The sequence below is a fragment of the Phasianus colchicus genome, chromosome 3, assembly GCF_987193195.1.
Source record: "Phasianus colchicus chromosome 3, bPhaCol1.hap1.1, whole genome shotgun sequence".
NCBI lineage: Eukaryota > Metazoa > Chordata > Aves > Galliformes > Phasianidae > Phasianus > Phasianus colchicus.
This window is the reverse complement of record NC_143438.1, coordinates 73,447,216-73,470,879: the sequence shown is the minus strand read 5'-3', so window position 1 is coordinate 73,470,879 and position 23,664 is coordinate 73,447,216. Positions and strand designations below refer to the sequence as shown.

Below are 23,664 nucleotides of genomic sequence, written 5' to 3'. Positions count from 1 at the left end.
TTAAAAAATAAAGGTAAAGAGTTGAGAGTCATAGATGATTTCAGTACCGGGAAAACAGTTTAATAATGAAAAATATTCATTAAATTGTTTTGGGTAGAAAAAATGAATAATGGACACTGTTTTTTTATTTGAGTCTTTTAAGATTGGATTGGATTAAATGCAAAAAATGCATTCTAATGTTCAGTATGTATTTTCTGTTTTCAATTGCTCTATATTATTCCTTTCTTAAAAATAAGCAAGCAAACAAAAAAGAAACAAGCTGAACTGCACATTTCTTGTCTAGGAGGCAGAGGAGTTGTTTTCTCAGCTGGATTCTCACCCTTCAGTGTCTGCTGGTGGTAGAACCCACACATCATGCTATTCTTTATTTCTGTTTCTCCTGCAGAAAACCTACATATGGAGATAATCGCATGCTATCACTCTCCGAGGAGAATCAGCATTTGACTAATTTATGTGTAGCACTATTACACCTCTCCCTTAAGGCTCTTAATTGTATACCATGCAGAAAATGGACATTTCCTATCATATTTTTCAATTTAAATAGAAATTCATACGCTATAGTAACAGACAGTGAATGCAAAATAGACTGTTTTATGCCGGTATGTAAAAAGGCGTGGTTGTTTCAACATAACAATTCAGCTCCTTAACAAACTCTTTATTTTTCCCTTTTCCATTTGATAGTTTATATTTATCCCAATTTTGATGCAATTGCAAACCATAATATTTTTCATTTGAAATAATAATTCCAGATTTCCAGATTGAAGAGCTTCAGGAGCTTTCAAAAAGGCTCTATTATAGAGATACAGACATTTTCTTGATTTTATTTGATTTCATCTGATTTGTTTGGTTCTCCTTTGCCCAGGCTTGATTCTGCAATGTTCGATCCTTAACAAATCATAGAATCATTGAGGTTGGAAAAGACCACGTATATCATCTAGTCCAACCATCAGCCCATCACCACCATGCCCACTGACTGATGTCCCTCAGTGCCACACCTACATTTTTCTTCAACACTTCCAGTGATGATTTTCTGCCTTTTTTTTTTTTTGGTCTAGCAGGCCAGCTGAGTCTGCTTTCAGCTGGAGTAAGATCCATGCCTTGTTTTCTAAATTTTACCTCATTAGTTAACTGAAAACGTTTTGATCCAGCTGAAAGTATACAAATTGTCTCAGACAAGTGAAGATGCAGTCTTTGCTTCAGTGACTACAGGCTGACAATTCAGTCTTAAAGATGTGCGTGTGATTGAACCAGTGGTTCCAAAACAATTAGTGTGTAGAACTATGATACATTGCTTGCTTTAGTGCCATGCTGTTGTCAGCTTATGCTCTGACAATTTTTTTTGTTTACTTTTCTTTGTTGCTGAATTCAATAGCTGACCAGTTAAAAAAACAACCAGAGAATAGGCCTCAGTGACATGGATCTCAATCTCTATGACTGTCTACAGCTTTTTATTATTATTATTTTAAAGAAAAGCAGGCTAATGAATGAAGAATTGGAAAGATGCATTAATACTTTTCAGCACAGCAATTGCCCAACCTCCTTAGTCTGTTCATTCATGTGGCTGAACACAATGTTCAGTGATCTCCTTCCCACATTGGTAAAACATCAGAGGATGCCCACAGCTCCTGTGGCAGAGGGAGGAACAAGAGGACCCTCTGTAGGAAAGGGGAAACTGGGGCTGGGTGATGGGAAGGGTTTTAACTCATATATCTGGTGTGCTTAGCTCTGGCCTTTGGCAGCCCTCTTACTCTTCTGCCAGGGGTTCCCACAGCCCTAGGATAACTCAGGCTGGAGGGGACCTTGGAAGGTCCCAGCCTCCTGCTCATAGCATGGCAGCTTGGAGGTCACCATGCACAGAGGAGATGTCAGGGACAATATTTGTCAGCTAATATTGGCTTGAGAAGTGAACATCTTAAGGAGTAGAATGCACCTGAGGCTGTGAGGCTTTTGCTTTTCTGCTTCACTTGAATACATATGAAGCCTTGGTGGCTTATCCACAGGGACAGGTGCCTTTTCTATTCAAAGTCTCCCCTGGGTTTCACTCTGCTCATCTTCCATTGGCATCTCCCCACCTACTTCAGATTTTACCAATTCCTCCCATCCCAGATGGCCTAATGTACGTTCTCTAAACCTCTTCTTTTTTTAAATCCCTCTACATATTACACATCATAAAGAGTATTAATTATACATATATTCTGTTAAGCTTGTGATCTCTTGTGCATTACCAGCTATCTCTGGAGAAAGAGCTTGCCACATCTGCATTATTCAAGTGGATGACAGGCTGAGTGACTGGTTTCCTTATCTGGATGCATTTCTATGCCTACTGCCAGCCTCAGAGGTTGTGGTGTACTCAGATTGCTATTTATCATCTCCAGAGAACCAGGCAATGGAAATGTGGGCATAAATCATTTCACCCCAAATTGGATGCCAATACCAGGATTGAACTCTGTTGTGTTTACTAGATCTCCATGGGGAGCCCAGACAAAGTAGTCAAGAAAAGAAATCACTGAGTCATCAGTTCATTAAACAACAGGTCTGTACTGTTACAGTGGCTACATATGGGGTGGTCTGAGATGTGGTTTGGGGGAGCTCTGACAGCAGTAATTAATTCCTGCACTAACTCAGGTTGCTGCTGCTTCTCTCCTGCCTTTTATCCTCTCTCTTTTCAGAAACTAGTTAGCTCTGGTATTGCCAGTGTTGCCTGGATACCAGTGTCTTCTACAGCAGAGTTCTCAGTGAAAAAAGAAAACTATGTCAGATAGTGTGCTTTCAGCATGGCATCTTCAGTTAGAGATTCTTTTACTGTTCTTATTCATTTGCATAGAGCTCCATCACTCTTCACGCAGTTTAAGTTTTGTCTCATTTTCTACTGACATGATGCTGTATTCTCATTCTAATTATCTCTCGTTATGAACCTATTTTGATATATCTAGAGTGTATCTAGTAGTTAACAACTGATTAATTTTTCCATTGGAATGATAGAGATAATGAGGCAAAGATGGTCACAAAAAGATCTATTGTTTCAAGAATAAACCAATAACTTCGTCCTGTAGGCAGGAACAGAGAACATAGAACAACTTCCCACAACTTAGGTTCAGTGTATTCTTCAGAGTGTCCCTACTGGGACAGTGAGGTTTCTAAATCTCATTCTTTGAAGTTTCTAAATCTAACATTACCAGTGCACCCCTCCCAAAGGGTTTTCTCCATCTCCTTTAGCTATTCAGCCTCTTTTGCCTCCCCTTAGATGTAGATGCTCTAATGTTGCATACTGGAAGAGAGCCATCTCTTACAGCTATCTTACAATCTTAGAGGTACATCTTTGTTCCAAACCCCTTCTTCCTCCTCTAGCACATGTCCACAGTGAGCTGCTCACCAGAAATCCTGTTGTGATGGCTGCTGGTGCTCACCCACTTCCTGCTGCTGGATTGGGCTGGAAGCTGCTACAGGCAAAGTGGGAAACCTGGGCAAGGGATGGAGCTGCCGAGGAACGATGAGTTCATTTCCATTTTTGTGAACATCTCAAGTGCTCACTTCCATTTTTCTCATTACAAGTCATTCTAGAAGACTGTGGGCAGCCCTCCTATGTACTAGTTCCTCCTCCCACTTGTTCATGACATTAGGCTTTTTCAGTGGTTTTCTTTCTCTCAGTTGTATTTCTGCTACTTCACTTACAGGCTTCTAATACACTGAAGTCTAGAGAAGCAGAAATTTATCCTTCTATGCCTTGTCTGAATCCATGGAGATAGTTGAGGGGAAAATAGGGAGTGGAACAGCAGGACTGATCAGTGCCCAAGTTTCCTGACGCTTCCACATATGACTGAATCAGGGCAGTTTATGTAGTGTCTGTGTGGGAGATAGGAAGGGTATTGCAGCTCTTCAACTACGTAAGAGCATGCTGGTTATGTCTAAAATTATACAAAACTAAGTATTGGTTGGTTGCTGGAATGGACTCCTGTCTGGTTATATCATGGTACAGTGCAACAGCTTTGAGATATATTTATACTTGGCTCAGGGTGGCTTTTTGCTATAGCACTTGATATTCTATCCAATATATATATATATATATAAAAGACTTTATGTTTCTGTTCTAGGTAGTGCATTTATTTCTGTCTTATTCCTAAAGAAGACCATGAGGGCTGCAGATATACTGGGTAAGTGTTTGCTAATATGGACGTGTGTGGCCATATGCTTAGCAAGCTGAAGCTCTCATGCAACCCCCCACTTCACACTCCCACTTCCCAAGTGAGTGTTTTGAGGCAGTTACTTACAAAATCGGGAAGAAGTGACAAAAAGAGGGAGAATCTTCAGTGCATGTGAAACAGGCTGCGCTCCCAAATCCTCTGCGCTTATAGCCAGAACTCATTCCTTATGTGTCCTTTTGCTCAGATTTATTTTCATAGTCTGGTTTTACTTCTGAGGTTGTATTTAGCGTTATCTTTGTGAGTAAATTCTAATAAAATTAATGATATTACTGAGTTATTCATTCAAATACAAGGTTCTTTTTCTTACTGCATAGATATTGCACAAAAATTTGAGTTCAATTAAAAGTGGCAAATTCCCTTTTGGTATTAATTTTATCACTTCAAAGAGCGAGCAATCATGTTGTCGAGAGTTCTGTTGGGAAATGTGGTCTTCATTACAAAAGTATGTCATATTTGTGTGTGTGTGTCCAAGATTTTTTACATATCAAAACTGCCCTGCTTGTAATAGTGAGAGACAAGCATATTTCAGAATTTGGATTTTGCACCAAGCATTGTCGATATAGAGAGCACACTTGACAGGTACCTGCCATGGGGCATCTGGTGTTACTGCAGAGCTTCCAGCATCTAGGCCTGATTGTCCATACTATAACAAGTTCATCCCAGCTGTTCTCATGAATGTTTTGGAGAGATCCATTCAGAATTGTTCCAGGAATACTATATAATATTTATTTAGGTTTGAGATCCAAATTTGCCAGCTCAGCTGCTACATTCAAAATTCCCCCTCTCCCCTCAATTGATCGTGTTTCCCTTATGGCCTTATAACTGTGGGTTGTTTTAACTAGTGCTCAGCACTGATTTATTTTATTTTTGTGAGTTAGACTATGCAAGAAGGATTTAACAATGTTGCTACATTCCATAGGAATGAGCTGTATGATGGGAAATATGGTGATGTTTTTGCGAGCACATAAATATAGAACAGTGCTGCTTTTCCAAAGAAATTGTGTGTGATAGCAGTGCCAGCAAAACCCTCCGGATGTGCTTTGTTTTGTATTCCTGAGCATTGTACTCCACACCAATTCGTAGGTTTGCCAAGAATTTTGAAGATTGCTTGAAAAAAAAAATTGATTAGCTAATATCTTCCCTAATCCAGTACAGCTTATGAGCTCAGGATCAGCTCACTTCTATCTAGATAACTCAATGAACATCTGTGTTTGTCAGCTGGCTGTCCACACGGCAGAACTTCCAGATTTTTATTAAAAGCACAATAATGCAAGTCTGACCTTGAAAAGGGGCCCCAGCAACCCAATGGCTGAGCAGTCTTTTGCAAATCAGACTTTTATAAAACAGTTCATAGGTCTGCAAGTGCAGCAAGGAGTGGCTGAAACATTGGCTTCCTGACAACTTTGCATAAGCATTGGACTAGAACCTATCTGTTGCACTTAATGTTTGCACGGCAGGTTTGTCACTGGTGCAGAGCTCTGTGGGCGCAGTGACTCCAGGAGAGCAGTATGTTTATGCTGGTTGATGATCTGTCTTCCAGGTTAGGAGAAGTTTCTGCAACCTGCACTGTGCCTATGAAGAATACAAAAGATCAATTCTTTGCAATGCACTTGGTATTAGAATTGAGCATAAATGAAAATGTGCTGCTGCACTGTGACCCTAATCCATGAGGCTTTACTGACAGCTTTTTATTTTGTAATTCCAGAATTCTTTATGTCTTTAATAAAAATTGTATACTAGATAGAACCCCAGACAGTCCAAATACCTAAGCCCAGATCTGATCAAGAAGACTTCAGTTTTCTTTTTGAAGCTGTTTCTAAGGAAGCTGGAGAGCAAGAATCACCACAGTTACATGTATTAACAAGTCATTATTTCCTTTTCTTTAAAGGAGGGACTCTAGCAGTAGTAGGGACATACCTGTTGGTGACATTTGCTCCAAATGTACCCCAGGAGCTCACAGCAAGACGAGTACAGAATGACTTAGTGAGCTGGCCTTTCTTGGTATACGTGGTGAGTATTTGGTTCACATTTCTGCCTAAATCAGAGAAACTGGGGTTCTTGGGCTTTGGGCAGCCATATGAATTCGTGGCAGAAAAACTGCTGCTGCAGGTACAGGCATTGTTCCCTGTGTGGTTTTCACAGGAAAGAGAGCTCCAGTCTCCAAGCTGAAAATGTGCTGAACCAAAATATGTGTTCATGCCATACTGTCTGCGTATATATATGTTAGTTACAGCACTTTTCTGGAATGTAATGAAATTGCACTTTTGAAAATAGTTCTCTGCTCTTCTGTACCCCCCCATTTTATCTACATGCTGCTGAGTCTGCCCCAAAGGAGCTTTGTATGGAGCTGAAATGTAGATAGAAAGCCTGTCTCACTGCCATTCAGATTCATCTGAACTGCAGTTTGAATTAAATACAAGAATGGCATTTTGGTTAAACTATCCGCATACAAGCTTCAAATCCATGCATTTTCTTTGATGTATGTAATTAGCATCAGGAACAAGACAAGAAGTGAACAGAAGGAATTTCTCTCTCTCTTCCTCTCTGGAATTCTGAAAAATTTTTCCTCCTGCTGAATGTAAAAGATGCTTCAGAAGTGGTTACTTTTCTCTCACTTGGGTTAGATGATTGGTGCCCAGGTTTCTCTCCAGGAGGAAGCTGAGTTAGAAAACCACTGAGTAGGCAGACTGAGGGTCTTTATGCATCATCCAGCCTGCAGATTTAAAATATATGTATTAATTACTCATTGAGGGTACTTACTGAGCATAAAGTACATGATAACAAAACAAAAGTTGATCCTCTTGCTCTATTATTTGTGCACTTTTAAAGCTTCTGAAATATGATAATCCAACCCAAGGAAAGAAATTAATGGTCACACTCCAAAGACATACGTAACATAGCATGCACTTTAGACGTAGCAGATTGGCTTGTGAAAGCAATGCCTAGGAGTTCTGGGGTACTCACTAAGGCCATCCTCAGCTTTGACAAGAGCTTCAGCAAGTCTGTGTAATTAGCAGAGGGAGGGGGACCCTTTAAGGAGGTAATTCAGAACAAGAAACTCAGTTGCTTCAGCACCCTTTCTTTTTCCTACTGGATATACTCTTCAAGCATGTGCTTCCACCTATAGGTACCAAAACAGACTGTCATTCTAGGTACAGACTTCAACTACTGCCTCACCCTTTTGTGTAAAGAAGGTGGAAGGAGACAACTCTCCATCCAGCCCCCGTAATACCACAAACTTCTGTGCCATATAATATGCACATTTTCTTACAGGTTGTTGAAAAAGTGCTTTTCCCCAAGACTTAATTTCAGGAACACTTAATAAGAACACAGCTGAATACGTAGGAAGATTTTATTCTGTTCTTCTTAGGAGAAAGTATAAGGAAGTGACAGGTAACCCCTGGACTTCCTTTCCCCTTTTCTCTTTTCCCTGACTCAGCCAGCATCCAGTTCTGTAGCATGGATTGCAGGGGAAAATGGAGCAACTACATAGTAAGTGTTCTTGATTCAACAACAAATCAAACTTGATTTGTTCCTTCTACTCCCTAGATTCATTTGGTTTGAGCTCTTTGTGTCAAAAGAAAAGGGAAGAATTAAAGTCTCCTCAAGAGACCCAGAGGTACCAGCCTGATGTGCCTGGCATGCTGCTGGAAGTTCAAGCAAACCCTGCTGTAAATATTCTCTTTGGACAGGGAATTAGCTCTTCATATTTGTTTGTGAAATTTCTAGTGCAGGTTGGCTGCTGCTAATGTATAATAAAAGCACAGCTACAGCAGAAGTTGCCGAGTTTCCAATATAAATATATATAGAAAGGAGACTGCAACAGCATAAAGCAGTCCAACGGTCTTTCTAAAAGTAGTCCTGAAGTATGGTCTGCTGAGGAATACAAAGCTCCAGTGGTACAAAATGTTCTGTGTGGGTGATAAACCATCCCCCTGTGGCTCACCACTGGCATCAGTGCAGTTCTGCAGAAATAGCCTGTGGTTCCCACGAGACAACTTTGAGCCATCTTCTGAGACTCTGCATTCATGTCTAAGCGGGAATGGCTATCCTAGCTTGCTTTCTTTTTTGTATATACACACTTTGAGTCACTGCAGAAGGCATCAATTATCGATGAAGCTATTAGACTTCCCTAAACAGAAGAGTAGTGAGCACTGGGTTGCTAATTTTTAATATCTGTAAAATCAGTTTCAAAACATTTCTGTTTTTCCTTCAAAGTGTCTAGGAGACCATTCTGGTTCATTGGTCCCTGCATTGCTGTATGTCTTAGAAAACCAACTGAGGCAGACAATGCAGTATGTTGTTCCAGGTTTGGTAATGCTTAGAAACATAGAAAACATCACAATTATAAAAATGTTGATAATGTGGACCTGAGAAGACTTCAGTGCAGATCAGTTACAGTTGTAAAAATGATTGTAAATGAGTCAAGTTCCTTCAGTTCTATAAACAGAATATATTAAGAAAGTTGTTAGATTCTACACGCTTCCCATTCCTGGTTGCTGTACTTAACACAACTGCAGCTAACATCCATTGAAACTGAGCACCATTTGGAGTAATTCTCAAGACACAACCAAAGGCAACAGCCAGAACACCCCCAGGAAGGACCCCATCTGCATGAGGTCTTGTTAGGAGCCATCCACTCCGCTTGCAGTGTGACTCAGTGCAGTGTCCTCCCCTTGTCTTCTGATTAAAGGGGACCTCTTGATGGTAAGAGAAGTTTGGCTGCTGGGCAGCAGGAGGTAAGAACTAATTTTTTGTTATTTCATGCAAAATGTGCAAAAGGAGAGTTGTATAAACTTAAATAACAGCCCTGAAAAGCAAGCATCTGCTTTATTCCTAGGTTCAGCTGCATATAAAGGCATTTCTCTTTTCTTTCATGGTGACCGGATCTCCTAAAGCTGTCTAGGGAATATAGAATGGATGATACCGAGGTACAGCTGGCTGCTTACAGCAGGCAGTCTCATGCATTTATGCATGCTCTGCACAGGTTTCCACAAGGGCCATGGGAGCAGGTCCTGCAGTGCCATGTCACATGCTGCCATGTCCCCATCCCTGTCACAACACTCTGCTTGCCCACCCTGAGCCTGTTGAGCCTTTCACCTCCTGAGCCAGCACATCATGGAGGAAGAGTTCTTGGACATCTCTGGAACTTCTTTCAACATGAGGACCTTTCCACATGGGAGATACTTAGCAGAGCTTTCTTCTATTCCACTAGCAATTGTTCACTGATTAAAATAAAAACAGAACAAAAAGCAACTGGAGCTATTTGAAGGCTATTGTAACTGCAGCTGGATAATGTGATATTTCCCTTAGGCCCTGAGATGTGTTTGCCAGTGGCACAAACAGTGAAGCTGCTACCTTTACTTTTCCTCTTGAGTTCCCTCAGAACCATTGCAGTTTTCCACAGGGAGACCAAGATGAACTCACAAGCCTGCAGTTGCTAACATGTCTTCTGCTTTGTTTCCCAATTGAAACATAACCAATGTTACACTGCTGCATGAAGCTGGGTAGGCTGCAGAGGTTCCTTACTGGGAGGCTGAGGCAAAGGCCTCGTTCTACCATATGGTGTCCCAGTTTTCATTCCTGCAGGCACACTAGGGGTGTTGTTCTTGAGGGAGGGGAGAGCAGCATTCTGCAAGAGATTGCAAAGATGATTGAACAATGTTTAGTCCAGAAATGTTTTTGTTTCTTTTAACCAACAGCAAAATGCTTTCCTACATTCAAACATTTACCAAAAAAAGTTGTGTTTTTTTTTTGTTTGTTTTTTTGTTTTTTTTTTACTCTTGTAAGAAACGCTTGAATTTCTTTAAAGAATGGTGGTATAAAATTATAAAATCTAAATTTGTGTTTGAACTGTTTTTAGATGCAGTGGTATCTCAGTTGTTTTCAACAGCAAGAGATCAGTGTGAAAGTCAATCAAAAGTGAATTAAAGCATACCACATTCTGTTCATATTTTTGCACACTAATAATCTGGGGGAGAGTGAGTGTGGTAGAAAATGTTAGTTGCCGAATGCAGCTGACAACTTCTTACTTGTGCACTTATTTTCCATGATGAGAAATTTGCAGTCTTACATTATATAACTACTGCTGCTAACCATTCAGTGCCTTCTTTTTAAATAGCAACAGAGCAACACCCAGATCTTTATTGGAGTGTTGTGTTAAGAATGGAGGGACTGTATAAAATATAAAATAATAAGGTATTGATGGAACCAAAGGAGTAGAGGCAACGTTTTTCTTTGACTTGTTTCACTGGTAAAACAATGAAAATAATCAGATTCAATACCGATGACAATCTCATTTTTTGTCCTATTTCCTCCATTCAGTTACTTCCTCATGTGCACAAACCTCTCTTTCTCCACCCAGTCTCTCAGGCCAGGAGGCTCTCAGTACCCCTGAGGTCCCATCATTCTTGTTTTCAAGAGGCTTTCTGCACTTGCAATTTCTGTTGATTTTAGCAAAGAGGGGCATTTGTGCAACTATATTGTGCGTGGTAGGTGAAGAATCCCCATCCTTTAACTATATTATGCGTGGTAGGTGAAGAATCCCCATCCTTTTGGGATGCTGTTGAAGCTCAGTCACTCCCCAAGGCCATTCGGCACCACTAAGCACAGAGAAAAGTCTGGAGGTGGCTTGGGCAGCTGGAACAGCAGGAAGCTTCTGCTGAGGTGGTGATGCAATGAGACAAATTAACAGCAAGTCCATAAATGTAACCAACTGTCAGATGTTATTGAGGGAGCAAGTCTGGACCATGGGCAGTGAGAGTAAAAGTGCTTCAGCAGCTGCAGCTGTCCTGCAGTGTGGTCTGCTGGTGTGTCACTGAGCTTTTCCAGGTGAGTTCCTGACAGGTACCCTGCCATCTGAGAAATGCCACAGCAAATAAATGTTTTCTCCCTGATGATGTATGGCAGAAAGTCAGAGCAGAAAGACTGGGTTAGGTGGATTTTTCTGAGCAGGGCTTGGAAGAAGGGCAAAAAGGTCAACAAGCATAATTCTGCACATCACAAGGAGTGACACTAAGAATACCATATCCATAAGGAAAGACTGCTGTTTCCCCAGGTAAGTCCCTTACTCTATAAGAATTAAAAACACAGAAGTTCTGAAAAAATTAATTTCAGTAAATATAGATATCTTTACTGTCACCTTAAAAGTCATCCCATGAGAAAATATAGCTAGAAGTACAAAACATGACATTTCAAAGCCTTTGAATAAAGCATTTATTACACAGTTTTACAGCTCTAACTTTCTTCCCTTTTACTTCCAGATTTTAGAAATCATAATATTCTGCATTCTCCTTTATTTTTACAAAAGAAAGGCTGTGAAGCACATCGTGGTTTCGTTAATGATGGTGGCAATGCTGGGTAAGAACGTATTACTCACTTTGATGTTCCTGTCAGTCACTTGATAATTCCTTGTCACCCAGACTCTCCAACCAGTTTAGATTAGGGTCACTTCAAAGGGAAGGAGAATCACCGAAACATTTCACGTCATTTTACTGTGGTCTTTTTGAAGAGGGAAGCCAATTACAGAATGTAGTTTCTGCGCTCATCGCTGGGGCTAGTTCTCTTTAGAGAGCTCCTTATATGAATATGGTGTGTGCAACAATACTGTGAAGCTTTTCTAACCAATGCTTTGGATCTTGGGAAAGTGAACTATTTGAAACTTTGTTTTGTGGAGCAGAGCAGGATAGCTGAGAAAATCAGTAACTGTTTAAGCTAGAACATTTTAGGACTGTGTGAGCACTCTGTAAGCGTATGCAGTGACACTTTGTGACTGTATGGGTGTTTGTACTTCACCATCTTTCTAGAAACAGAGCAAGCATTCAGCAGGTCACTGAAGTTTGCCCCCTGATTAACATTGCCACCAGAAAATAATCAGTACCCAAGAAACAAGAGAGAGCATTTAATCAGGTAGTTTTCATTGAAGTCAAACTGGAACCAGTTGTGAAAAATACCAGGAGGCTGCCTTTTAAAGCTCCACTGCAAGCAGGCATATATTAAGAATTTGTCACTGCTCCATCTTTTTTCTCGTCTTTGTCTTGTCAACTTATCTATGAAACCCTGATGGTACACCATCTCCATACACACATCCACGTCAGACACCATTCTGTCAGACTGTCCCTCTGCTGCCATCTGTCACACAGCAACAACATGTAACAGAATACTGGTGGGAAGGTTCAACCTCTACTTCCATACCACCAACATCCGCCTCTGATGTCATGGGCTGACGTAATCAAATAGGAGACATTACGGTTGGAGAAGCCCTTGTATTTTCACTGTGTTCACTGGATGGATGTGTCATCCTACAGAGACAAAGCGTTTCTCATTGAGCTGGTCAGAACTGTTTTGATAAAACTGAATTTGAATGTGAATTGAAACTCAGAAATCCCACTGGTTGAAAACTGAATTGAAGTTTGCCAGTGATACACTGTAAAACACATGCAGATTTTATTGGCCACATTCTTCCAGACTCCTGCCTGGCTTCTCACCTAGCTGAAAAGCTCAGACTTCCTTTCATATCTACCTTTTTGGGACTGTCCTCCCACTAAATTTCCCAGCACCTTGAACATTAGGATCAGCAGCTCTGCAGAAGTCTTGAAGGATTTCCTTCTCCCTGGATGAAGCAGAGACAGAGAGTCCCAAAAGTCATCAGTCTGTTTGACTGCTCTCTTGCTTTGGAAGAGATTGCGAGCCCAGACAACTCCTAGCATGGAGCCTGGCAGCTCTGGCAGAACTCACTGAGCTGCCCAGTAGTTTCCAACCCCTCAGTGCTCTTGGGCAATGAGAGCTTCAGCGTCCTTGCCACACAGCTAAAGAACTCAGGATGGATTTCCATGCTCATCTTCCACAGTTCGGGGCAGACCCAGCAGAAAGGCATCTGGGCCAAGTCTAGGAGAGGTGGTCCATCAGGCTGTGAAGCCCTATGTGTTTGTTTTGCTGTGGAGCCTGCCAGTCCCAACACCAGTAGTGCCAAAGGGATGTATGGTGATGCTGAGCAGCAGAAGATCTGCAAAGCCTAGGAGGCACTCACTGCATCTTGGTGGGAAGGCTGAAATCGAGCATAAACAACAATTGCAGCTGGTGGCTGCTGACGTTGTGGTGAGCATGTGCAGCTTCAGGAAAAATGTGTCATTATTCCTGCTCTATTAAAAGAGGCACAAACAAACAAATCCTGGTTCATGGGAAATTTTTAAATTCAGACAGTTCCCTCAAGCAGGAAGTCCAGAACTGTGGCTGCCTCCAGCTCCTGAAGCTGTCCTGGTGCCTGGGAGTCCCTGCAGAGCTGCACTGCTTCCTATCTGACATTTCTGCTGGGCACAGCCATGGGGATGTGAGGGAGGGCTCACAGCCATCCCGTGTGTTCCCGGCACTTGGACTGGCTGCAGGACAGGCAGATGAGGAATGGGGTCACCATGCCCAAAATTCTCAGGGGCAGCTCACGGAAGGGGATTTCTGCCTTACCTAACATCTGCACAGATTCATTCCTGGTGGAGGGTTCACATGGATGTAAATGAAATGTAGAAAGAAAAGGCAGCCTTCGTGTTCCATTGGATGTGAAAGCTACTTCCATTACAAAGAAAATGCAGAGGTGATCGTGAAATCTGCAAATATCTTACTTACTGTAAATCTGCAAGTCCATTGGGTGAGACTCATCTTACCTCATGCTTATACTGGGAGTTATCATAAGTTTTGGGGAAAATATTTCAGATTAAAGTGGGATTTCTGAGTTTCTAACAGCTGGACAGTGGCATCATTTGTCACACTAGCTTGGAAGGAGTCATTCTATTAGAGACAGAGAAACCATTTCCTAGGGGTTTGAAACCTATTCCAGGTCTAAAAGAGCATTCCATCTTTTCAAGCAAAACAAAGCCAAAACAAAAATAACAGCAAAACCAAAAAATCCCTCCTGCTTACTTTTTCTGGTTTGTTAAAAATATAAGGGAAAGTAATGACCCTTTTATCAAAACTAATTTCCGGCAATTTTTACTTAGTTGGACAATTCAAACTGCTGACTTTTACCTGGAAGTGTTCTTTCCAAAATAATAACTCTCCCAGTTGCAACACAAACCTCCGTTATTATGTGGGCTGCTTGATGGGGGCTTTGTGTGTTTTTGGCTTTTTATCATAAGCCCCAGCGTAGGTCAGGATTTGACCCATCATGCTCACTGTTATTGCTGTGTTTGGTGAACTACTCCACCTATTTCAATTATAGAGCAGGAAGTAAAGCACTAGGTGCAAAGGTTGCTGTTAAAGGAGTGAATTCCATGATGATGAGCAGGATCATCACAAGTGCATACAACTCCTAAACTCCCTCTGAACTTTTGGACTTGCTGTAAGAAAAATGCTTGCAGTCAAAACCTCAGACCCAAATCCATTCTTCTTCCCCCACCTTTCCTCCGGGCCCCTGCTCTGAACTCTTTGCTCAGCACAGCTTGCCTTGCCAATCTGAATTTTGCAGCGACAGGAGGATGAATCAGACACGGAAATCCAACACTCCCAGTCCTGGAACAGGGTGGAACTGGATCCCAGCTGGGGAGCGGTGCTTCTGACAATGAATTACCTCTCTTCGAAGGTCACCGCTGCACCCTGATTCTTCTTACCGTTATCAGTTTGTTTTGAGTTTGTTGTATTTTTTCTTGCAGTCATCACAACCTCCTTGGTTTCGCTTCAACAAACCACAAGCGCACTCCAAAAGGAATCCTGAAGTAGCTCTTAGCTCAGCTCTCAGCCCCTTTTCTAGAAGATGTGCGTTGCAAGAGTTCTCCAAACTGCTGATGTATACCATATCATCGTCTGCTGGGACCTTTTTTTTTTTGGTGATGCACTGAAGATGATTTAATGGATTGAAAACATACTATTCTCTGGTCTTAAGACTCACCCCCTGACATGTAGCGCAGACCCTGTGCTCACTGCCTGGACCCTGTACACAACCTGTGGGGAGAGTTAAGTGCTTGGTGACACGATCCCATCAGCTCTGACCAGCTCCTGTCTCAGCAGAGAAATCCTGAGGGTTAGCAATTATTTCTGGCTGCCATGTCACATGCAGGCTGCTAGTAGGTGTACTGGCTTCTCTGAATGGAGAAGGAGGCCTCTCATGCTTGCACAATGCAACAAGGGCTCCAGATTAACAGCTAGGCTGAATAAAGGATGTCTGGCAGATGTGGAGGCTATTTGAGCACCTCTGCCCATTGTGGAGGGCATATACTCAGCAGCAGAAAATGGATGGAGTCTTTCTTTGAACCCAGCTCAATTTCTGTCTCTTTCTCACATACTGCAAGATTTTATTAGTCCGTCACCTCTGCCACACTGAAAGCAGAGAGACTTTGGACAGATGCAAGGTTGCAGACATCAGTTCTGCAAGACCTGCAAAACACATCAGTAAAGCACACACACACGGTTAAGGCTGCTCTGAGCTGAGACATCAACTTTTAGCAAATGTTTATAAATCACACATTTGGCTTTAGGTGCCCAAATTCCACCTCGGTGTCTCTCAAGGCATCAATTCCATGGCACATTTCTCACTGATGCTCTGAGGTCACCACTGTGGGTCCTGCCCTGTTAATCCTTCCTTTTCCCTTTCAGCTTCTCTGACTGTCATTGCTGTGAAGGCTGTGGCCAGCATGATAATGCTCTCTGCCAAAGGGAAAATGCAGCTAACTTACCCTGTTTTCTATATCATGCTCATCTTAATGGCAACTTCTTGTGTTTTCCAGGTCAAGTAAGTGAGTTTCTCCTTATCTCCTCACCTTTGTATCAATTTATCTGTCAGTTCTCCACAGCACTGACATGGACCCTAGATGTAAGTTGCTCTTAAAGGCAGCAAATTCCTGGCAGAACCCTGACAGATGCATGAATTGTCTACAACTGATAATACTGTTTATTTAGGCTTTATTTCTCAGTTCATAATTGATTAATTAGACAGATGCTTTCTCTCACTATCACCTTAAACAAAGTATGGCCAAATATGGTTCTTGTTTCGGCACAAGTTTTAGACTCATTACTTGAAATTTATATTCCTGATATTTTTTTTTATTGCTTTCGGAAACCTTCGGTGCTGAATAATCAAATGGCCACATTTACCCTCACTTTGCACCTCTTGTCCCTAGCTCGTGTCACTTATCATACTGAAGAAGAGTTTACCCCCACTTTCTCCCAGCTTCTGTTACATGTGCATGCTGCTCTCTGCTGCCTTGTATGTCTGTGCTGTTTTAGGAAGTAGTTAGCTTTTGGTGAGTGGGAGACATCAGAGTTTTTCCTGCTGGCCTCTGGCCTGTTAAGTGATTGTTTTAGGCTGCCTTTGCAGATTGCTGGGGGTGGCAGGCTGGTAAAATATGACTTGCAGCTGAACAGAAAGTCCCTTCCCTTTATGCTTCAGGTGCTGATAGCATCACTCAGTAATTTCATCTAGGCTGCTCCAGTATTTACTTGCAGGATTATTTTCTGGTAGAAGAGCCAATCCAGCTTTGCTGTGGCAGAACGTACCATTTCCATGTGGAATCAGAAAGTCCATGCATTATTGTGCAGTGACTCTCCATGGCTGACTCAGGAACTCCGCCATAACTGATAGTGGAGTGATTTACAACCAGCTTGTCTTCACCAGGACAACAGCTCAGGGCATTAAAAATAGGAAATAAAAGTTTCGTAAATAGGAAGCTGCTGAATTAATCTCTCCTTGCCAACACTTTCATTATTTCTTTTTGCTGGGTCAAAATGAAAATGTGCCCATTTTGTTTCCTGGGCTCAGTGACTCTTGATCCTTCCTCTGTTTGGAAACATTTTCTAATGGAGACAGTGCTGTCAGTTTACTTTTTTTCATTCTCACTGTTTCTTCTCTCATTTTATTTGACTGTCATGTCAGCTCACAATGACAGCCTGGGCTGCTGCATCCTCCTGGACTCAGTGCTGGGCTCAGTATCACTATTTTAGACCCTGTGACCAAGTTTGTTGCAAGTGGGAGAAAATAATGAGGTGTTTTCAATGACTTCAAAATCCTGACTATCCTGTGGATATGTAGGATTTCTTTATTTTTAAAGCACCATGGAGACTGTTCAACAGTTGCTAAAATAACCATGCAATTACTTTAATGGCTAAAACAGATCCAAGCTTGGATTTTTACTGTTCACATATATTGTACCACTGAAACATTTAAGTGTGGCTCTTTTTATAGGTTTTGAATACACTTTTCAGTCTTCTGATTTTTCTCTTTCAGTTCGAAATGCACCGTTCCTATAACAGACTATCGGTGCATCCAAGAGCTCATACTCATGATTCATCACCTTGTGGGTAAATGTTGATGGCTTTGGTCTCCTTAGAAGTGGGTTAGTGCTTGGCCTTCTTTGCTTGCTGATGCAGAATGTGTGGGCTGCTCCATGGCTGGTGTCTCAGTGCTGCACGTTTCTATGCAGTGCACACTCACATGCTCCTGCAAATTCTTGCTGATTATTTTGATGAGGGTTTGGGTTGCCTTTCTGCAGACCACAGCAGAGAGTTTCCAACCCGAGGAGCACAGGCCTGGACTTTTCCAGTGGAACTGTGTGTGTCTGGGTGTGATTGCATGGGGTGATAAACATGCAAATACATGCTTTAGCCAAGTTGGACTGAGCAACAGTTCTATGAGGAGTTGCATATGCATGTCCGTGCTGGAAATATATCCTTACCCAACCTGCTTAAATTAGAGCAACTTGTCCCTGGCAGCACTTCTTCCAAGAGCTGAGGCACACCATGGCCAGCAATATCCTAGCATTCCTCCCTTATCTGTGGCAGGCAATTTTTCCAGCAGCGCTTCAAAGGTCTCTCCAATGGCAGTCTATGGCCAGAAGAATCTATTCCAACTTTCTTGCTTTGCTCTTTTTTTTTTTGTTGTTTGTACTCTGCAAAGTCAAAACTAGCAAGTGAATTCAATGCACATACCCATCTGTCAAGGACTGTTATAGTCGTAAGAAATGGTCACACTGAACTGACAGAAGCCAGCTTAACCTTACCTAACGTGTAATGAAGCTCCTGTAGCCAAGTGGTGCAATAACACTTGTTTTCCAGGTTCTTAAATCAAGCAATGCATCTATATGAAGCAAGGGCAGTTGTGCCCATTAACTTTGTGTTCTGCACCACGAGCGCCATCATTTCAGGTTGGTTTCTGACTCTCAGTCTCTATAGAATGGTTTTCTAAACACTGAGTTTTCAGACATTACTGTCTTCAGGCAGGACCACAAGCCAGTCACGTTTGCCTCCACAAAAAGGTTTTCCTAAGTGACAGGTGTTTATGCTCTGAAAAATGAGCCAGTTTGCAACTTTCAAAGCAAAATAAAAAATACTGAATTCTGGCATTTCCAGAATTGATATGTACAGTTTGCTGTGCCTTAGTGGCTCACCAGAATTACCTGCATTTATCTTAGCCGCATCTTGACATCAAGCAAATGCATTTCCCATGTGCACACCAACCTCCCCGTATCTGAGCTGGTAGAGTAATTTTAACAGCCTGGCAAACTGCTCAAATGACAACCAGCTGTGCTTCATAGTAGTTAGTGTATATTCAGTTTCAGAAGGTGGAATTGTAGGTTAAGTGAAGGAAATAAAATGACTCCAAAGACCTTTTAAGCATTTAGTATTTTATTCTGGGTGAGAACTCTGAACTCAGTGCTGTTAAAGAGGAACTTCAGATCTTGGAAATGGTGCAGAGTGGAAGAACATGAGCAGGGAGGACAACTAAGATGCTGTATCAGCAATGAGCCAAAATGATCGTGTTGTTATAACATTTATGACTCATTTTAGCACACACTGGGGGCTTTCCTGTCATTGCTGCGCAGGAGTTTCTCATGCAGAGCTGCCATTAATGAGAAGGGGAGTTAGCTTCGTGCACAGATTGCCTCGGCACCTGCATTAGGAGGCCTACAGTTTGTGACTGAGACTTTTTCCAAAAGGGGGTTGCATTCTTGCAGCCATATGGGGAAATTGGCCTTGTGCCTCCGTAAGAGATCAAGTACCTATTCAGGAACGGCTTAATGGCTTTGAGACTGGATACATATGCATTTGCATCAGGTTAGTTAAACCAGTGTAGGACTTAGAGAACAAGCTCTGCTGAATCTTGCTGGGATACTGGTGGAAGATACCTCCTCTTGTGATTTGCCCATCCCAAGCTGCAGTCTTTGAATATATAGACACACTTCAGTGGCTCTGGTTCACACTCTGGTGTTTCTAAGCAAAACTATGCTCATCAGTGGTTTAAAACAAATACACTTGGCTGTGCATTAGGACAGCTGAGGTCCAGAAACACATCTGGCTCTGTCATCTCCACTGCAGAGGTGCTAATTCCTGTTCGAGGGGTGACCAGAAAGAATTAGTGATCCCTTCAGCCAGAAGGATTTGGCAAACTTGGCTGCTGGAGCCCTTAACTTGGTGCAAATACCAGGGACACAGCTAGTTATCAAAAACCTGTTCCCAATTGGAGTTAAAGTGTCCACACTGTTGGAGTGGCTTAATTAAATCCATGAGGAACCTGCTAGCTGAATGCTTGTGAGTGAGACTTCGAGTTTGACCTGCACAAAAACTGTTGTTGACAATGCAAAAAATACCCTACATCTGTGCAGTTACTAACATAGCACATGCTCCACCCTGATAGACTAAATCTTCTCCAGTCTCTTGCAGTATCTTGAGAAAGCCTTGATAATGGCATACGGGTATATAATACGAACCCACCACGATGTGTATTAATACCATATTTGGCATTTTTTTGCTCCACTTGAGCATGACACCGCTCCTGACCCTCCCAGCTGTAATTCATATCACTTGGAATCCAGTCAAGATCTGCAATTCTTGTTTTTGTCACATTCCAGGGGTCATATTTTATCAGGAATTCCAAAGTGCAGCTTTCCTGAGCGTGTTCATGTTTCTGTTCGGGTAAGTGCATCGGCCTGCAGTCTGCACAAACGCTTGTACTACAACAGCATTGCCTTGTGGAACCCCTTCTTTTCTCAGTAAGAAGAACCTGTCTTGTTATTAAAGCATTATGGAATAGTAGGATGAAAAGACATTAAAGGAATGACTTAATATCTATGTTATGGGAGTTTGGAGGCCTGGTTTTGAATCCAAATATGTAAGAATGTGTGTGAGATAGTTGCAGACTACTACCACAGTGGTATGAAAAGCTAGCAGCAAGTGTTCCTCCAATGCTCTCCACCAAAGATGATGTTGTAGGGGTGCTTGTACCTATGTGAGAAATCTCCCATGGCACGTTCCACCTGCATGTCCAGCTGCCATTTGATGCCATTAGATGTGGGCACTTAGAGGAGTTGTTTGCCTACAAGGATCTTCTTGTGCCAAGGAAGTATGCTAAGAAGCTGTAAAAACACATTTGAAGAAGGCCCTAAGCCAGAAATCCGATGACTATCAGCACAGCAACAGCTCAGGAGAGAGGTGAATATTACTTAAGGATGGGCTATAGATGGTTAATAGCACCTCCAGAACTGCGGGACCATCTTGTCCCCTTGATGTCAAACAGCCAGGCTGACAGCTGCAGACATCTTCGTCCCCTGCAGTCAGACTGCAGTAGATGCCCAGAACTGCAGTGTTGCATGACTATGGGAAAAGTGAAAGAAAATGGAGATGAGCAAATCCAACCATGGATTTGGCAGGCAGGAGGTAGCAATTATGTATCCAACACAGAATGGATAGGAGATTTGTCCAAGTGTAGCAGTTTCTCATTGCTCCTGGCTTACAGCTTGCCCCTGAGACACACAGTCAAGTGAGAAAAACAACAGAGATGTTGATTGTCTGCAACAAGCCCGAGTTGTTGATGAAATCACAAATGCTGCAGTGCTAGCTGAGATGCTCTGTCAAGATTTGGTCAGGAATCCAAAGGTTGTGGTCTCACACTCACAGGTATTTGATTAGGTATATGTTACTGAAAGCATCATTTTCCTGCAAAGCCTTTGGAAGCAATTGAAAAGCTTCAGAAGGCACAAACTAGTCTGACAGGAGACCAAGATGAAGGTACAGAGCTGCCAGCAGGAAAAGGTTCCTTAAAAACAGAGCAGCTTGTGTTTGGAAATCCTTGAACAAGAAACATGGGTAAAAGTTTTCATCTCAGATGCAGTGAACTGTTCCTAATAATACGATGCCACTGTTATTTTGCAGGTGTCTCCTATCTTTCCTCAGTGTATTTGTAATTGCAGTAAATAAAAAAGAGGAGCGTTTACAAGTTCCTTATATTGACTGTGGATGTATTCCTGGTAAGTAGGACTTTTTTTCCTGTCTGTTTAAAAATGAGATATCAGTTAATGGAATGACCTAGGAGAGTTGAGTCAGAAATGTGCTCTAGTCGTATTTAATAAATATACTGTTCCCTTAATTTCTATTCCTGTTCCCAACAGATTTTTCAAATAATTTTTCAGAGTTTTTCCAAGCTATTGTTACAACCAGTCAAATGAAAACAGTGATTACTGGAGCAAGGAATGTTCAAATGATGGATTGGTTGGGGGATTTGTTTTATTAAAATTCTTCACGGAGTTGTTGTTTTTCCCTTCTCTCACCCCATTTCCTTAGGACAAAAATTGACAGGCAAAATACAACCAGATTCTTACGGTTCATGCTATGGCACTTTGAATAATAAAGATGACTCGGGGAAAAGTCAAAGCTGAAAGAAGAAGGCACCTTCCGTTCCACTTAACAAGAGGAATGCCACAGGAACAAGAATCCGCAGCACCTTTTCATTGGATGTACTCAAGTAGACATTGAATTCCTGCACGTTGATGAGTCATATGTTATTTAATCCTACTTAATTTATCCCCTGGCTGTCCCAAATGTGTTTTGTAGATAAAGAAAGCCTTAAGAAAAACTCAATAACCATTAATGAAACAGAACGTTCTCGAAGTATAAGTGCCTCTTAGTGACAAGTAGGGATATTTTTAGACTTTTAATTGCCTAGAAATGCAAATAGACACATGACAGGATTTTTAAAATTTGTTTTTGAAAACCCCCAGATGTGCATAGATGCACAAATATGGGAAACAAAGAGGATTTTTGTGAGAGACTTAAAAATATTCTGCTGTATATCTACTGCCTTTAAAAATCTGACCCTGCTTGTTCAAGAATCAAAATTGTAGGCATAAATACAGTATGAATAATCATGTACACACATTTTTACTATGTGCAGAGGGAAAATCCTGATTATCTTTTGCTATCAGACTAATTCTCTTATCTTCAAAGGACATAAGTTCTTATATGAGATGGGGGAAAGAAAAGAGCATTTGTCATAAACCTTGGTGCACATGCATGTATTTGCAAGATACCCAGCCAAGGTGGAGCTGAGCAATCAAGTGTGGCATTTTATATCCTTCCCATTTCTTGAGTGCTGGGCTGGACTGGCCGTATTTTAAATTAGTCTAGTCTAGTCTGAGGCTTAGCCACTGTTTTTAGGAAAAGAGGGTTTTAGTGAAGGAAGTGCAAAGAGAAAATGAGGGATCCAGGCTTTCTCTCTTTATATGTATTTCAGCACCCCGAGTAAGCTCTGTGTGATAGATAGAATGGTAAAAATATTTATAAAATCTTAGGAACTTCTAAGCAGGAAGGAGAGAGTGGTGAGACCTTGGCACAGACTGCCTGGAGAAGTTGTGGATGCCCCATCCCTGAGGCACTCAAGGCCAGGTTGGATGGCGCCCTGAGCAGCCTGAGATGTCAGGTGGCAGCCGTGCCCATGGCAGGAGCTTAGAACTGGGTGGGCCTTAATGTTCCTTCCAACCTCAGTTATCCTGTGATTCTATGGTATTGCAGAAATACTCCTAAAATATAAATTAATGCAAATTTTGCACCCTTACTACACCCATGTTAATCTTGCCTGAGGAAAGCCTGTAAAACATAGGGTCACTAGAGTCACGATAACTGCACAAATTTTCCTTCATTAATTGGTAGTTTCTCTACACTTATTTGAAGAGCTGACATCAATGGGGGACCATAGCAGTGCTCAGGTCTGGGAGGTTGCAGTGTCCCCCATTCCCAGCCTCCTGGAAAGAAAACTGCTGCTGGGCATTAATGGTGTGCCCATCCACCCTGCTGGTAGGTCTGGCGTGCCCCAGCTGATGCTGCGATGTTCACACACCTCTGAGACAAAAACTGCTCTTGAAAAGCATTCAATAATAGCCTTCACATCTTGGACAAGATACTTCTTTTGGGATTGGATTAATCTGCTGTAATGGATATGGGCCGTAGGCTGAGCAGATTTTGTTTCATTGGGATATGATGAAATGAGATCTCCCTTTTTTTCCCCCCCAAGTAATTGTTTATTTCATTCTAAAATAGGTAGAGCCAAAGATCCATGAGATGGTTTCACTTCAAACAAAGTGTGCACAGCTCTGTAGATTTTCCTATTCAAGCGATGTTCCAGCTGTGAAATTTGCAGAGCTGTTTTTTACTGTGGATCTTTTCCAGCTGGCACCGGACAGGGCTCAGTGTCTGCACCTTTCTTGTACCAGCT

The 23,664-nt window shown here is 41.9% G+C and overlaps 1 protein-coding gene across 1 annotated transcript in view; it reads left to right on the top strand.

Moving 5' to 3' along the window:
* The window catches only part of NIPAL2 (NIPA like domain containing 2), a 46,661-nt gene extending 24,586 nt beyond the window's left edge, over positions 1-22,075 (top strand). The window contains exons 4-11 of the mRNA XM_031590900.2: positions 4,092-4,151; positions 6,091-6,212; positions 11,465-11,561; positions 15,783-15,918; positions 18,237-18,325; positions 20,030-20,093; positions 21,330-21,424; positions 21,738-22,075. Coding sequence (XP_031446760.1) covers positions 4,092-4,151; positions 6,091-6,212; positions 11,465-11,561; positions 15,783-15,918; positions 18,237-18,325; positions 20,030-20,093; positions 21,330-21,424; positions 21,738-21,832 — 758 coding nt within the window. The 3' untranslated portion in view covers positions 21,833-22,075. The remainder of the gene's footprint in view (positions 1-4,091; positions 4,152-6,090; positions 6,213-11,464; positions 11,562-15,782; positions 15,919-18,236; positions 18,326-20,029; positions 20,094-21,329; positions 21,425-21,737) is intronic.
* Positions 22,076-23,664: the final 1,589 nt, after the last annotated feature.